Here is a 14,837-nt window from a genome sequence, read left to right as displayed (position 1 = left end):
CCAGCTGCAGCCCCTCTCTGGGGGACGCTCATGGGTCCAGGGGGATTTGTCTGCGCACATTCTTTAGAGCAAGGCCAGAAAGCTTCTCATCCCCCATACTGGATCTCAACCAGGTTTTCAGGCGGCGTACGACCAAGAAAGACCTCTCACCGAGCATGTGGTCACTGGCAATGAGGTGAATACAATGGATGCATTTAATATTAGGATAAAATACCCTCTACGTTGCTGCTTCACGGTAATCCTCTTCTTCGTTGGGGTAACACCAACCGATGGTGCTGGCCATCTGCACTGCTTGGCAGTGAATCTCTCATCACTTCAGCCACTTTCCTTCCTTCATCATAAGCACAAATGATCTCCCCATCTGGAGAGTGAAGTATTGTATTGTCAATAGCAGTATGTCTGCCACCTAGTGGTGGACCAGCTGACGTTTTAATTACCCTTTGCGCCGTTATCACAGAAATGAGGTAGGCACGACCTCAATGTTTCATACGGCGGGTTGACGCTTGCCGGCACCGGGGAAATTGTGAAAACGTTGCAGCAAAACATAGACTATGAATGCAATAGTCATGCGTGGATCGAGATCTGTATTTAAAGAACTAATAGATTATATAGATCTGCAACTACTATGTTCCTTATGCAACTACAATTCATAAACGTACATGTATCTAGAACTATACAACTTCATGAAACATTCAATAATTGTGGTACATCACAAACTAAATGTAATTACGTATTCAGAAATCCTCTTTCATATCTACAACACATGAAACAAATCATCATCATCATCATCATCATCGTCATCCGCTTATCCGGGGTCGGGTCGCGGGGGGAGCAGCTCAAGCAGGGGGCCCCAGACTTCCCTTTCCCGGGCCACATTGACCAGCTCTGACGGGGGGATCCCGAGGCGTTCCCAGGCCAGTGTTGAGATATAATCTCTCCACCTAGTCCTGGGTCTTCCCCGAGGTCTCCTCCCCACTGGACGTGCCTGAAACACCTCCCAAGGAAGGCGCCCAGTGGGCATCCTTACCAGATGCCCGAACCACCTCAGCTGACTCCTTTCTAAGTAAAGGAGCAGCGGCTCTAATCCGAGTTCCTCACGGATGGCTGAGCTTCTCACCCTATCCCTAAGGGAGACGCCAGCCACCCTTCTGAGAAAACTCATCTCGGCCGCTTGTACCCGCGATCTCGTCCTTTCGGTCATCACCCAGCCCTCATGACCATAGGTGAGGATAGGAACGAAGATCGACCGGTAGATCGAGAGCTTTGCCTTGCGGCTCAGCTCTCTTTTCGTTACAACGGTGCGGTAAAGCGAACGCAATACCGCCCCCGCTGCTCCGATTCTCCGGCCAATCTCACGCTCCATAGTACCCTCACTCGCGAACAAGACCCCGAGGTACTTGAACTCCTTCACCTGGGCTAAGGACTCATTTCCTACCCGGAGTAAGCAATCCACCGGTTTCCTGCTAAGAGTCATGGCCTCAGATTTAGCGGTGCTGATCCTCATCCCAGCCGCTTCACACTCGGCCGCCAGCCGATCCAGTGAGTGCTGAAGGTCACAGGCCGATGATCCAATGAGGACCACATCATCTGCAAAAAGCAGTGACGAGATCCTCAGACCACCGAACTGCAACCCCTCCCCACCACGACTACGCCTCGATATCCTGTCCATGTATATCACAAACAGGATTGGTGACAAGGCGCAGCCCTGGCGGAGACCAGCACCCACTGAGAACGAAACTGACTGGCTGCCGAGAACACGAACACAGCTCTCGCTTTGGGAGTACAAAGATTGGATGGCCCTGAGGATAGACCCCCTTACCCCATACTCCCGCAGCACCTCCCACAGTTTCTCCCGGGGGACCCGGTCATACGCCTTCTCCAGATCCACAAAACACATGTAGACCGGATGGGCATACTCCCAGGCCCCCTCCAGGATCCTTGCGAGAGTGAAGAGCTGGTCCGTAGTTCCACGTCCGGGGCGAAAACCGCATTGTTCCTCTTCAATCTGAGGTTCGACGATCGGCCGAACCCTCCTTTCCAGCACCTTGGAGTAGACTTTACCAGGGAGGCTGAGAAGTGTGATACCCCGGTAATTGGCACACACTCTCTGGTCCCCCTTTTTGAACAGGGGAACCACCACCCCGGTTTGCCACTCCTTTGGCACTGTACCCGACTCCCACGCGATGTTGAATAGGCGTGTCAACCATGACAGCCCCTCAACACCCAGAGCCTTTAGCATTTCTGGCTGGATCTCATCAATCCCTGGGGCTTTGCCACTGCAGAGATGTTTGACTACCTCAGTGACCTCCACCAGGGAAATTGACGACGAAACACCATCAACCTCGAGCTCTGCCTCCAACATAGAGGGCGTGTTATTCGGATTCAGGAGTTCCTCAAAGTGTTCCTTCCAACGTCCGACGACCTCCTCAGTTGAGGTCAACAGAGTCCCATCCTTACTGTACACAGCTTGGATGGTTCCCCGTTTCCCCCTCCTGAGGTGCCGGATAGTCTTCCAGAAACACTTTGGTGCCGACCGAAAGTCCTTCTCCATGGCCTCTCCGAACTTCTCCCACACCCGCTGCTTAGCCTCCGACACGGCAGCCGCTGCAGCCCTTCGAGCCTGTCGGTACCCTGCAACCGAGTCAGGAGTCCTCCAGGATATCATATCCCGGAAGGCCTCCTTCTTCAGTCGGACGGCTTCCCTGACCACCGGTGTCCACCACGGTGTCCGAGGGTTACCGCCCCTTGAGGAGCCTAAGACCCTGAGGCCACAGCTAGCCACCGCAGCTTCAGCAATGGAGGCTTTGAACACCGCCCACTCCGGCTCAATGCCCCCAACCTCCACAGGAATGCCAGAAAAGCTCCGCCGGAGGTGTGAGTTGAAGATACCTAGGACGGGGGCCTCCTCCAGACGTTCCCAGTTCACCCGCACTACTCGTTTGGGCTTACCAGGTCTATCCGGAAATTTCCCCCATTCCCTGATCCAACTCACAACCAGATGGTGGTCGGTTGACAGTTCCGCCCCTCTCTTTACCCGAGTGTCCAAAACATGCGGCCTCAGATCAGATGACACGATCACGAAATCGATCATCGATCTTCGGCCTAGGGTACTCTGGTACCAGGTACACTTATGAGCACCCTTATGTTCGAACATGGTGTTTGTTATGGATAATCCATGACTAGCACAGAAGTCCAATAACAAACGACCGCTCGGGTTTAAATCAGGGAGGCCGTTCCTCCCCACCACGCCTCTCCAGGTGTCTCCATCGTTGCCCACGTGGGCGTTGAAGTCTCCCAGCAGAACTACGGAGTCCCCTACTGGAGCCCCATACAGGACTCCATTCAGGGTCTCCAAGAAGGCCGAGTACTCTGAGCTGCTGTTTGGTGCATATGCACAAACAACAGTCAGAGTTTTCCCCCCTACAACCCTTAGGCGCAGGGAGGCGACCCTCTCGTCTACCGGGGTAAACTCCAACACCGCGGCGCTCAGCCGGGGATTTATGAGTATCCCCACACCCGCCCGGCGCCTCACGCCCTCGGCAACTCCGGAGAAGAATAGAGTCCAACCCTTATCCAGGAGTACGGTACCAGAGCTGAGACTGTGCGTGGAGGTAAGCCCCACCAGATCTAACTGATAGCGCTCCACCTCCCTCACAAGCTCCGGTTCCTTTCCCCACAGCGAGGTGACGTTCCACGTCCCCAGAGCCAGCTTCTGCCGCCCGGGTCTGGTCCGTCGAGACCCCTGACCTTCGCTGCCACCCATGTGGCTGCGCACCCGACCCCAACGGGTCGTCCCACAGGTGGTGGGCCCATGGGATGAAGAGAGGGGGGGTGCCACGTAGTTTGTTCGGGCTGTGCCCGACCGGGCTCCGTGGCAAACCCGGCCACCAGGCGCTCGCCATCGAGCCCTCCGTCTGGGCCTGGCTCCAGACGGGGGCCCCGGGCTTCCTCCGGGCCGGGTCACATCTCCTCTTTTTTCGTTCTTCATTGGAGTTTTTTGAACCATGAAACAAATATGGATGTTATTTTACACTTTTATTACCAGCAGCCAGGCAAATGGGTTAAAGGTGACGACAGTTAAGCCTGAGAGGGAAGGACTCTTGAAAGGGCTCTTATCAATAGGTCATGAAACATCGCATTTGGCTATTACATTTTAAAATCCTGTGCTACGCCCCTGTGCATAAAAGTACTGCTACCAGGACCCAATCCAATGTATCCATGGGCATGCCCCCCCATACCTCAAAGCACTTCTCAACCTACATAGCACAACACGCTCCCTCCGCTCTCCTCACTCTAACCTCCTTCACATACCCAGAACCAAACTTAGGACCAGGAAGATAGGGCCTTCCGTGCTGCCGCCCCACGCCTGTGGAATGCCCTCCCTGACACCTTGAGTATGGAAGCATATATGTAGCAAAATTCAAATGGCAATGCAATTTGGAATTACATTATGCATTTGACAATTCATTATGCAATTTTATAATGTAATTTGTAAATACGTTATTCAAAGTGTATTTTAATATGCAAAGTGACAATGCAATCCTCAATTAAATTTGCAAAAGTTATAACAATACAAATAGAATAACATTTTGTCAAATTCTTTGAGTTCCTTTATACAAATTGAAAAGCTATAGCGTCCCCGTGATTGCAATCCACTTCGCCACGCTCCGTGTGTTGCGATATTCAAATGACATTTCAATCCGCAAAACGAACGCTTTGCAAAATATTTGGCAAAACGGAATCCAAAGAGGAATCCAAAGAGGAATCCAAATAGGAATCCAAAGAGGAATACAAATAGGAATCCAAAAAGTCAATATGCAAAGTGGCAAACGTATCAGCCAATCAACGTCTGGGCTGCAACTACGTCACTTGCTCGTAATTTCCTTGTTCCCTTCTAGTTCGTAGCCTATGGTCCATGGTCACCAATGGAGATTATTGATACGCTCCGAAGTTTGGCCGATGATGTGGAGAACAATCGTGTTGAAGACACAGATGCAGTAGATAGAGTGCGTGTTCTGGGAGATAGGATAGACGACTTATCCTCACTGGTACGTTTTGACGCCAGTGTGGTATACACAAAGATTTCCCAAGTGCTACAGATATTGGGTGCAAAACATAGGGTCGGGAGACCCACCGTCTCCACCCACTCCTCACCTACAAAGCTCTCCACAACCTAGCCCCCAGTTACCTCTGCGACCAACTCCAAGAATACACTCCCTCCCTTCCTCCGCTCAATCTCTGCTGGACTACCATGTATCCCCACATCACGACTCATTACGAATGGGTGCCCGGTCATTCAGCTGTTCAGCACCCAGTGTCTGGAACTCCCTCCCCCCACACATAAAACAGTCATACACCATTACAACCTTCAAGTCACAACTCACCTGTTCAAACTCGCACACAACGTCTAACTGATCACTGTCTTGATTGTTTGTTTGTTTTGTCTTGTTTTAGTTTTATTTATTTATTTATTTATTATTATTATTTTTCCACAATGTGTTGTTTTAAACTATTTATGATAACTTTATGCTCTGTAAGGTGACCTTGGGTGTCTTGAAAGGCGCCCTTTAAATTAAATGTATTATTATTATTATTATTACTACCGTGGAGATACCCTTGGAGACAATAGAAAGTGACGTCAAGACGCTGATTGGCTGATACGTTTGCCACTTTGCATATTGACTTTTTGGATTCCTATTTGTATTCCTCTTTGGATTCCTATTTGGATTCCTCTTTGGATTCCGTTTTGGATTCCTATTTGTATTCCTCTTTGGATTCCGTTTTGCGGATTGAAATGTCATTTGAATATCGCAACACACGGAGCGTGGCGAAGTGGATTGCAATCACGGGGACGCTATAGCTTTGCAATTTGAATAAAGGAACTCAAAAGAATTTGACAAAATGTTATTGTATTTTTATTGTTATAACTTTTGCAAATGTAATTGAGGATTGCATTGTCACTTTGCATATTAAAATACACTTTGAATAACGTATTTTACAAATTGCATTATGAAATTGCATAATGCATTGTCAATTGCATAACGTAATAACTTATTGAATTGCAAATTGCAAATTGCATTGCCATTTGAATTTTGCTACATATATGTTTCCATACCTTGAGGGCACCACAATCCACTGATTGCTTTAAAAAAGGTCTTAAAACATTCTGAAATGTATTATTATTATTATAATCCGGAAAATCAAATCTCCTAACCTTTATGCCACCTTTCCTTAACCTTTGTGGAAAACGTCATCGGGTGAAGGAGAGCTGAAAAGCTGCTGAATAAAATGAATTGCGCGGTGGCAAGTATTGCTGAACTGTAGCGTCTCTAGCTTGAAACTACAGTTTTCCGAAGATGGACTACAGCAAGCGCTCTTTCGATCCATGCCTTCTTGTCAGATTGATTTCAATCCGGTTGTCATCAACAGTGAGATTCACCCAGGTCGGACTTGGCCAAAGGGAATCTTTTAGGCCACTTGAATCCCAATTCACATGTAAAAAAAAAAAAAGAGGCTTAACTTATTTTGAAATTCACTGCCCCCCCCCGGTAGTATTTCTTAAATGTGAGGTTGGCATTTTCTTTTCTTATGGTGTAAATTATCAGCAATGAAAATAACTATTAAGATGTTGGTCTTTTATGAGCTCTTTAGATGATTCACCTCTTCTCCATAATGTTTGGTTAACTCTTGTCTTGTCAATTTTCTTTTCTTCTCTTCACTTCTTCTGCTTTACCACGTCTCTCATGTGTCTTTGCGTAGAGTCGGTAAACTTCGTCGGCGGCCTGTTGCTTTTAATTTTGCCGCCGTAAAGGATTCTGTGTTGCCAAAATCTCCTTTCCTTTCATAAAGGTGGGTCAGGAGTAACCTATGCTAAAGGTTGCATCGAGGCACCTTTCGTAAGCATTTTTAGAATTCAAACAACCTTTCCTCCAAGTATTTCCGGGTCATCTAAACGAGATGATATGGAAGCATTTATGTAGCAAAATTTAAATGGAAATGCAATTTGCCATTTGCAATTTAATAAGTCATTACATTGTTCAAGGACAATTCATTATGCAATTTAATTATGTAATTAGTAAATACGTTATTCAAGGTGTATTTTAATATGCAAAGTGGCAATGAAATCCTCAATGAAATTTGCGAAACTTATAACAATAAAGATAGAATACCATTTAGTCAATTTTTTGAGTTCCTTTATTCAAATTGTAAAGCATAGCGTCCCCGTGATGGCAATGCACTTCGCAACGCTCTGTGTGTTGCGAAATTCGAATTACATTTCAATCCGCAAAAAGCTTTGCAAAAGATTTTGCAAATCGTATCAGCCATCGCGTCTGGGAAGGAACTACGTCACCTCCTCGTCAGACCAGCATACACGACCTAGGACTTTCCTTTCTATCACTAGCATTGTGTATGGTTTGACTGGGTGGACGTATATAGTAATAACGTGAAAATGGCAGAAAATACGGAAATGAGAGAGGTTGAGTAAGCTGAAGTTTGAAAGATAAAGACGCAAGCACAAAACATGAGTTGGTTTGGAAAGGACTCAGGCTTCATGTTATTTTCCAAAAAATGTGGACACCTCTAACATGCACTGGCCAATCACAACACCCGATGCATCGGGCCCTGTGTGACAAACACAACCTTGAGTAAAGTAGCCAAGTATAATCACAGGAATCAATCCCCTATACCACATAAATGGGTTAACATAAAGATGTGACATGCACGAGAACAGTGATAATCCCTTCTACTAAGACAATAAGCATGCATTCAAATTAAAAAGCAGCATATGTGATTTTAGAATACATTCATAACCCAGGCAGTCATTGATTGTAACATTAACTAGTTAACATTAACATACAAGTCATTATAAGTAAAGTGAGAGGAAGAATGAAGTGGGGTCCTTTGTTCATTTTGGCTGTCATAAAGCCCTCCCCTTCTCTTCCTGTCAGGATGAGGTGAGCCAGGAATAGAGGGGTTCACAGCTTTAAGGGGTCCACTTGGAGTCAGCTCAGTAACCGGGGTTCATCTCAGAGGCAGCAGAAGCTGTGGATGAGGGACATGTCGGTAACCCTCGGGATGTAGGCCTTCGTTGACTCTGCTTTTCCACACTTATTTCATTCATGTCGGCAAGATAATGCTGATACTTACTTTAAACCTACAGTCAATGTCTCCCATAGAGCCTCCTAGGTGCTTATGGGGTTGAGTTCTATGTCAGTGGGCTCCAAAGGGAGAGGAGGGGGTCCTAACAGACTCACATTCATATAGATGGCGGCAGCTTGGTCACAGTTTGGACTCTGGGAAGAGAATGTAATGTACGTGCGTTTTGTTGTTTAATTATCTTATAAACAACATTTTCTCTTTTATTGATATGTTCAATATTTATAGTGGTTTAACGTTGACATTTGGAAATTCGAAGGGTAGTTATCGGAGGTAAGAAATGTGAATAGCAACATATTTGGAGGGTATAATTTACTTACCAGTTCAGAATCAAGGTTTTCTGTATGATGCTCTATTGAAAAAATGGCACAGACACATAACATGTATGTATAAATCTCCATGACAGTAAGGTTTAATTTAGTTCAAACTGTAGTCTAATGTAACTTACTCTTTTTCCTCCACCCATAAAGAATGACCAGAATGATGATGGGAATGACGAAGGCCGAACGACAGATGTTAATTAATTTCAGATTGTTTTTGTTGTCAGGAATACCTGTCAACAGATAAAAACAGAGGAAGGGATTCAACAGGGATGAGTCAGTGATCCATCAACCTCATCCAACCGGGACACTCTAACTTAAAAAAGGATCTGTAGGATGTCTCTCTTGAGTGACCTTTTCACTTGCCAAACAACCAAAGCAGTCGAAGGTGAATGTGAATTCTTACTATTCTTACTACTACGCAATGCATAGATGGCAACAATTGACGGTGACCAGTCACAAGTCAGTAGGGTGCAATGAGGTGAGGGTCCCCAAGCGATTCGGAGTGAATCAGAGTCACAGCTCGAGAGCAAATGCCCTGATAGCGTTAAGCATTTGATCATTTTTGTGGAAATTAACCCAAAACTTCTCACACGTCTCAAGGGCGATGGCCACTATATACGTACACAGTTACAATTCTCATATTATGAAGTGGAATTGTGAATTTGAATAGGTTTTTAAAGGGGTGATATTAGGCCACCACGTGTGAGCGTGAATAGCCATTAAAAGATGTTTGATATTCTGCCGGCTTTGAATGGCTAATCACATTCACGCCTGGTGGCATAATATCACCCCCTTCAATTTACTAACATATCCATAGAGAACTAGAACTGTTTGTCACTACGACAACAAATAAGGCAGGCAGCCTTATTTGTTGTAACAGCAGATAAACAAAAGGAAGAAGTTGGCAGGCAACATAATAAACAAGACTGTAAGATATCATGACCATAATTCTAAGAGATTTTTAGATTTTGATCTCACTGTGGGAAATCCAGTAAATGTTATCTTAACAGACACAATGGGTCCAACAGACAGAAATGTTCACCAGGCAAAGTGTGACCGCATATCATAGGGCCCCCTGGAGAATTAATAGTCACTATCATATTTCTGTTCAAAGTAATGTTTATGTATCTTAAGGTGTCATCCTTGCACCCTTCCCCCATCCCTTGTTGTGTTCTGTCAAATGTCTATTGTCATTGTTCTCGTACATGTCTGTAGATATTTGTGTCATTGTGTTTTTATATTTAAATAAAAAATAAAAAAAATAAAAAAAATAAAATAGGGCCCCCTGGAGACAAATCTGTGTTTTCGGGGACATGCTTCCCGAGAGATGATACATTGGCAATGTATAATCCTCTGCAAGATGGGAACATCTCCACCCTGCCTGAACAGGGGTTGTTGGAGAGACCGTCGACCAGTCTCACTGGAGGGCCAGCTACGATAAGATGATTGAAGAAGTCATGGCATGAACACACAATTAAATGGCCAAAATAACAGTCGAAAAGTATCGATAGCCCACGCACCGCCTAACCCAGCGACCGCCTTTTCCAGTGATACGTCTAAGAGCATGTCACTACTCCTTGACGCAACTTTGCCTCAGACAGGGTGTGTCTTTGTTGTTCACTAATGTTTTTTGCTCCCAAAAACACACATGCACACACATATAGACAACGACAGAGACACACACACACACAGGTTTACCATCACAGATGATGCCAGCGCTTTCAACGTGTTTGCAGTTATGAGAACCCAACCCTTGATGTTCACAGTCGGATATTGACGTTTCTCTTCCTCCACAGTTGACATCGTCCAACCAGATGGGTCCTGTTACCGGTCCAAAATATGCCTTGTTGGTGGCTGATATGGCACTGCCACAGCCCAGTTGTGTACAAACCACCTGGGCATCATTCAGGTCCCAGTGATCATCACAAACTGTGCCCCACTTGCCCTGGAGGAAGACCTCCACCCTGCCTGAACAGGAGTTGTTGGAGAGACCGTTGACCAGTCTCAATGGAAAGCCAGCTACGACAAAAGGAAAACATTTGGCTAGGGGTTGATTGAAGAATTCATTGATTGAAGAAAACCTCAAATAACAAACATAATAAGCATGTTTTCATCACATGCTTTCGGAAGAATGGGATATTATTCATTGGATAGGAAAATAACCCATAGATTTAGTGTCATGTTATTTTAACAGAAGACAAAGCAGATAATGTGTAGCCACATGTTAAATGTAGTACCTTCACAGACAACTCCAGCGTCCTCCTGGTGATCACAGTTGTGGGTCCACAGTCCTCTGTGGCCACACTGTGTGAGCTCAGATTCGCGGCCATTGCAGGTGACATTATCCAACCCTATAGGCCCTTGTCCAGGTCCAAAAGTGGCCCCACGTGGTGCAGACAGCACCCTCCCACAGCCCAACTGCCTACACACCACCTGGGCATCGACCAGGTCCCAGTCATCATCACAAACTGTGGCCCACTGGCCCTGGAGGAAGACCTCCACCCTGCCTGAACAGGGGTTGTTGGAGAGACCGTTGACCAGTTTCACCGGAGATGCCGCTATGAAAAGAGAAAAAATATCAACGAGAACGAGTTGATTGAAGGAGTACTGGCATGAACACCACCTCAAATAACATTTTAAAGTATTGACAGCCCATGCATCGGCAAACCCAGCGACCACCTTTTCCAGTGATACGTCTGAGAGCATGTCATTAATAAATACTCCTATGATGCCAGCATCTTGAACGTGCCTCTAACGCACCGCTACTATGCCTCCAAAAGGGGCGTGTCTTTGTTGATCAACACTGGGTAATTTTTCACTCCCAAAAACACACATGCACACACATAAAGACAACGACAACGACACACACACACACACACACACACACACACACACACACACACACACACACACACACACACACCACACACCACACACCACACAACACACAGACACAGACACACACACACACACACACACACATACACACACACCCACACACACACACACATACACACATACACACATACTAAATGCAGGTTTACCACCGCAGATGATTCCAGCGTCTTGAGCGTGATCGCAGTTCTGAGAACCAAACCCTTGATGTTCACAGTCGGTTATTGACGGTTCATTTCCTCCACAGTTGACTTCGTCAAACCAGATGGGTCCTGTTCCCGGTCCAAAATATGCCTCGTTGGTGGCTGATATGGCACTGCCACAGCCCAGCTGTGTACAAACCACCTGGGCATCATTCAGGTCCCAGTCATCATCACAAACTGTGCCCCACTGGGCCTGGAGGAAGACCTCCACCCTGCCTGAACAGGAGTTGTTGGAGAGACCGTTGACCAGTCTCACTGGAGGGCCAGCTACAACAAAAGGAAAACATTTGACTATGGGTTGATTGAAGACCTCATTGAATGAAGACAACCTCAAATAACAAACATAATAAGCATGTTTTCATCACATGCTTTCGGAAGAATGGGATATTATTCATTGGATAGGAAAATAAGCCTTAGATTTAGTGTCATGTTATTTTAACAGAAGACAAAGCAGAAAATATGTAGCAACATGTTAAATGTATTACCTTCACATACAACTCCAGCGTCCTGCTGGTGACCACAGTTGTGGGTCCACAGTCCTCTGTGGCCACACTGTGTGAGCTCAGATTCGTGGCCATTGCAGTTGACATTATCCAACCCTATAGGCCCTTGGCCAGGTCCAAAAGTGGCCCCACGTGGTGCAGACAGCACCCTCCCACAGCCCAACTGTCTACACACCACCTGGGCATCGGCCAGGTCCCAGCCACGACCACAAACTGTGGCCCACTGGCCATAGAGGAGGATCTCCACCCTGCCTGAAAAGGGGTTGTTGGAGAGACCGTTGACCAGTCTCACTGGAGTTGCCGCTATGAAAAGAGAAAAAATATCAACGAGAACGAGTTGATTGAAGAAGTACTGGCATGAACACCACCTCAAATAAAATTTAAAAGTGTTGACAGCCCATGCTTTGGCAAACCCAGCGACCACCTTTTCCAGTGATACGTCTGTGAGCATGTCATTAATAAATACTCCCATGATGCCAGCATCTTGAACGTGCCTCCAACGTGCCGCAACTATGCCTCCAAAAGGGGCGTGTCTTTGTTGATCAACACTGGGTCTTTTTTCACTCCCAAAAACAAACATGCACACACATAAAGACAACGACAAAGACACACACACACACACATACTAAATGCAGGTTTACCATCACAGATGATTCCAGCGTCTTGAGTGTGATAGCAGTTCTGAGAACCAAACCCTTGATGTTCACAGTCGGTTATTGACGTTTCATTTCCTCCACAGTTGACATCGTCCAACCAGATGGGTCCTGTTCCCGGTCCAAAATATGCCTTGTTGGTGGCTGATATGGCACTGCCACAGCCCAGCTGTGTACAAACCACCTGGGCATCATTCCGGTCCCAGCCATGATGACAAACTGTGCCCCATTGGCCCTGGAGGAAGACCTCCACCCTGCCTGAACAGGGGTTGTTGGAGAGACCGTTGACCAGTCTCACTGGAGGGCCAGCTACGACAAAAGGAAAACATTTGACTACGAGTTGATTGAAGAATTCATTGAATGAAGACAACCTCAAATAACAAACATAATAAGCATGTTTTCATCACATGCTTTCGGAAGAATGGGATCTTATTCATTGGATAGGAAAATAAGCCATAGATTTAGTGTCATTTTATTTTAACAGAAGACAAAGCAGATAATGTGTAGCCACATGTTAAATGTTTTACCTTCACAGACAACTCCAGCGTCCTCCTGGTGACCACAGTCGTGGGTCCACAGTCCTCTGTGGCCACACTGTGTGAGCTCAGATTCTTGGCCATTGCAGTTGACATTATCCAACCCTATAGGCCCTTTGCCAGGTCCAAAAGTGGCCCCATGTGGTGCAGACAGCACCCTCCCACAGCCCAACTGTCTACACACCACCTGGGCATCAGCCAGATCCCAGCTATCATCGCAAACTGTGGCCCACCGGCCATAGAGGAGGATCTCCACCCTGCCTGAACAGGGGTTGTTGGAGAGACCGTTGACCAGTCTCACTGGAGGGCCTACGACAAAAGGAAAACATTTGACTATGGGTTGATTCAGAAGTGTATTGAATGAGGACAACCTCAACAAAATAAGCACTTTTTCCTCATATACCTTTTTATTTGATAGTAAAATAAGCCATAGATTGAGTATCGTGCTATTTTAGCAAAAGCCAAAGAAGGTAATGCATTATCCACATGTTAAATGTATTACCTTCACAGACAGCACCAGCATCCTCCGGGTGACCACAGTCGTGGGTCCACAGTCCTCTGTGGCCACACTGTGTGAGCACAGATTCGTTGCCTTTGCAGTTGACATTATCCAACCCTATCGGCCCTTGTCCACGTCCAAAAGTGGCCCCACGTGGTGCAGACAGCACCCTCCCGCAGCCCACCTGTCTACACACCACCTGGGCATCGACCAGGTCCCAGCTATCATCACAAACTGTGGCCCACCGGCCCTGGAGGAAGACCTCCACCCTGCCTGAACAGGAGCCATTCCCTCCATTCACCAAGCGGACCTCCCCCTCAGCGGCTGGGTGGTTGTCTGGTCCTTGAGGAGCGGTCGTTGGATCACTGGTATGACCTGTGGTTGAATAGGTTGTATAAGTTTGAGGTATGGAAGGTATTGGTTCAAAAGCCTTGGTGTTCACTCACTGTCTATCCACCTGGAAAACAAGTCTCACTTAACTCACCAGGCTATCACTGGCCCAATGCTGCCAAACTAAGTAGGAAGTTGACCGTAACAAGATATCTATTTCTGCTCTCTGGAGAATCAACCCAGTCTCAAGGAAAAACGTAACACTGTCACGTCATTGAATCTATTCATTCGTGATCTGGGACAGGTAATTTCATTTTTTTCCGGCCAAAATCACAAATTTCTAACAATATGACAGCTTTTGGCCACCCATTTCTTTTGATTCTGAGAAATTGTGACAATTCACAGATATATTTAATGCAGGTGCACTGCTCTGTAGGCAAACCGCGACGGAAAAAAAGGTAGCTGCTTCAACTCTTCTTTTTCGAATGAGTTTGAAATTTGTGCTTTTTGGCTTTTGTGCTTTTTTTTTTGATATGTTCAAATTTCCACTCATCAAATATTGATTTAAAATGTGCATCAACTATTTATTTGAAAGCAATAGGCTACATATTTCTGGGATAAATGCTAGAAAATGAGTTTGGGGTTTTACCTTGTAGGCCGACGAAGCAATAATTAAGCAGAAAGAAAGCAGAGAGAAATAAAGAGCAGAGATACATGATAGATACTGTAGTCCTCGTT

At 46.2% G+C, this 14,837-nt stretch overlaps 1 protein-coding gene across 1 annotated transcript in view; it reads right to left on the bottom strand.

Annotated features, from left to right (window-relative positions):
• LOC115548580 (deleted in malignant brain tumors 1 protein) overlaps nt 1–13,877 on the bottom strand; it is a 59,523-nt gene extending 45,646 nt beyond the window's left edge. The window contains exons 1-6 of the mRNA XM_030363326.1: nt 13,823–13,877; nt 13,262–13,579; nt 12,723–13,043; nt 12,064–12,384; nt 11,525–11,845; nt 10,718–11,038 (exon numbers count right to left, since the gene is read on the bottom strand). Of these exons, the coding sequence (XP_030219186.1) occupies nt 10,718–11,038; nt 11,525–11,845; nt 12,064–12,384; nt 12,723–13,043; nt 13,262–13,579; nt 13,823–13,877 (1,657 nt within the window). The remainder of the gene's footprint in view (nt 1–10,717; nt 11,039–11,524; nt 11,846–12,063; nt 12,385–12,722; nt 13,044–13,261; nt 13,580–13,822) is intronic.
• Between the last annotated feature and the right edge of the window lie 960 nt (nt 13,878–14,837).

Source organism: Gadus morhua, chromosome 8 (assembly GCF_902167405.1).
Source record: "Gadus morhua chromosome 8, gadMor3.0, whole genome shotgun sequence".
In the NCBI taxonomy this organism is placed as follows: domain Eukaryota; kingdom Metazoa; phylum Chordata; class Actinopteri; order Gadiformes; family Gadidae; genus Gadus; species Gadus morhua.
The sequence above is the reverse complement of the archived record's forward strand: the minus strand, read 5'-3'. Positions and strand labels throughout refer to the sequence as shown.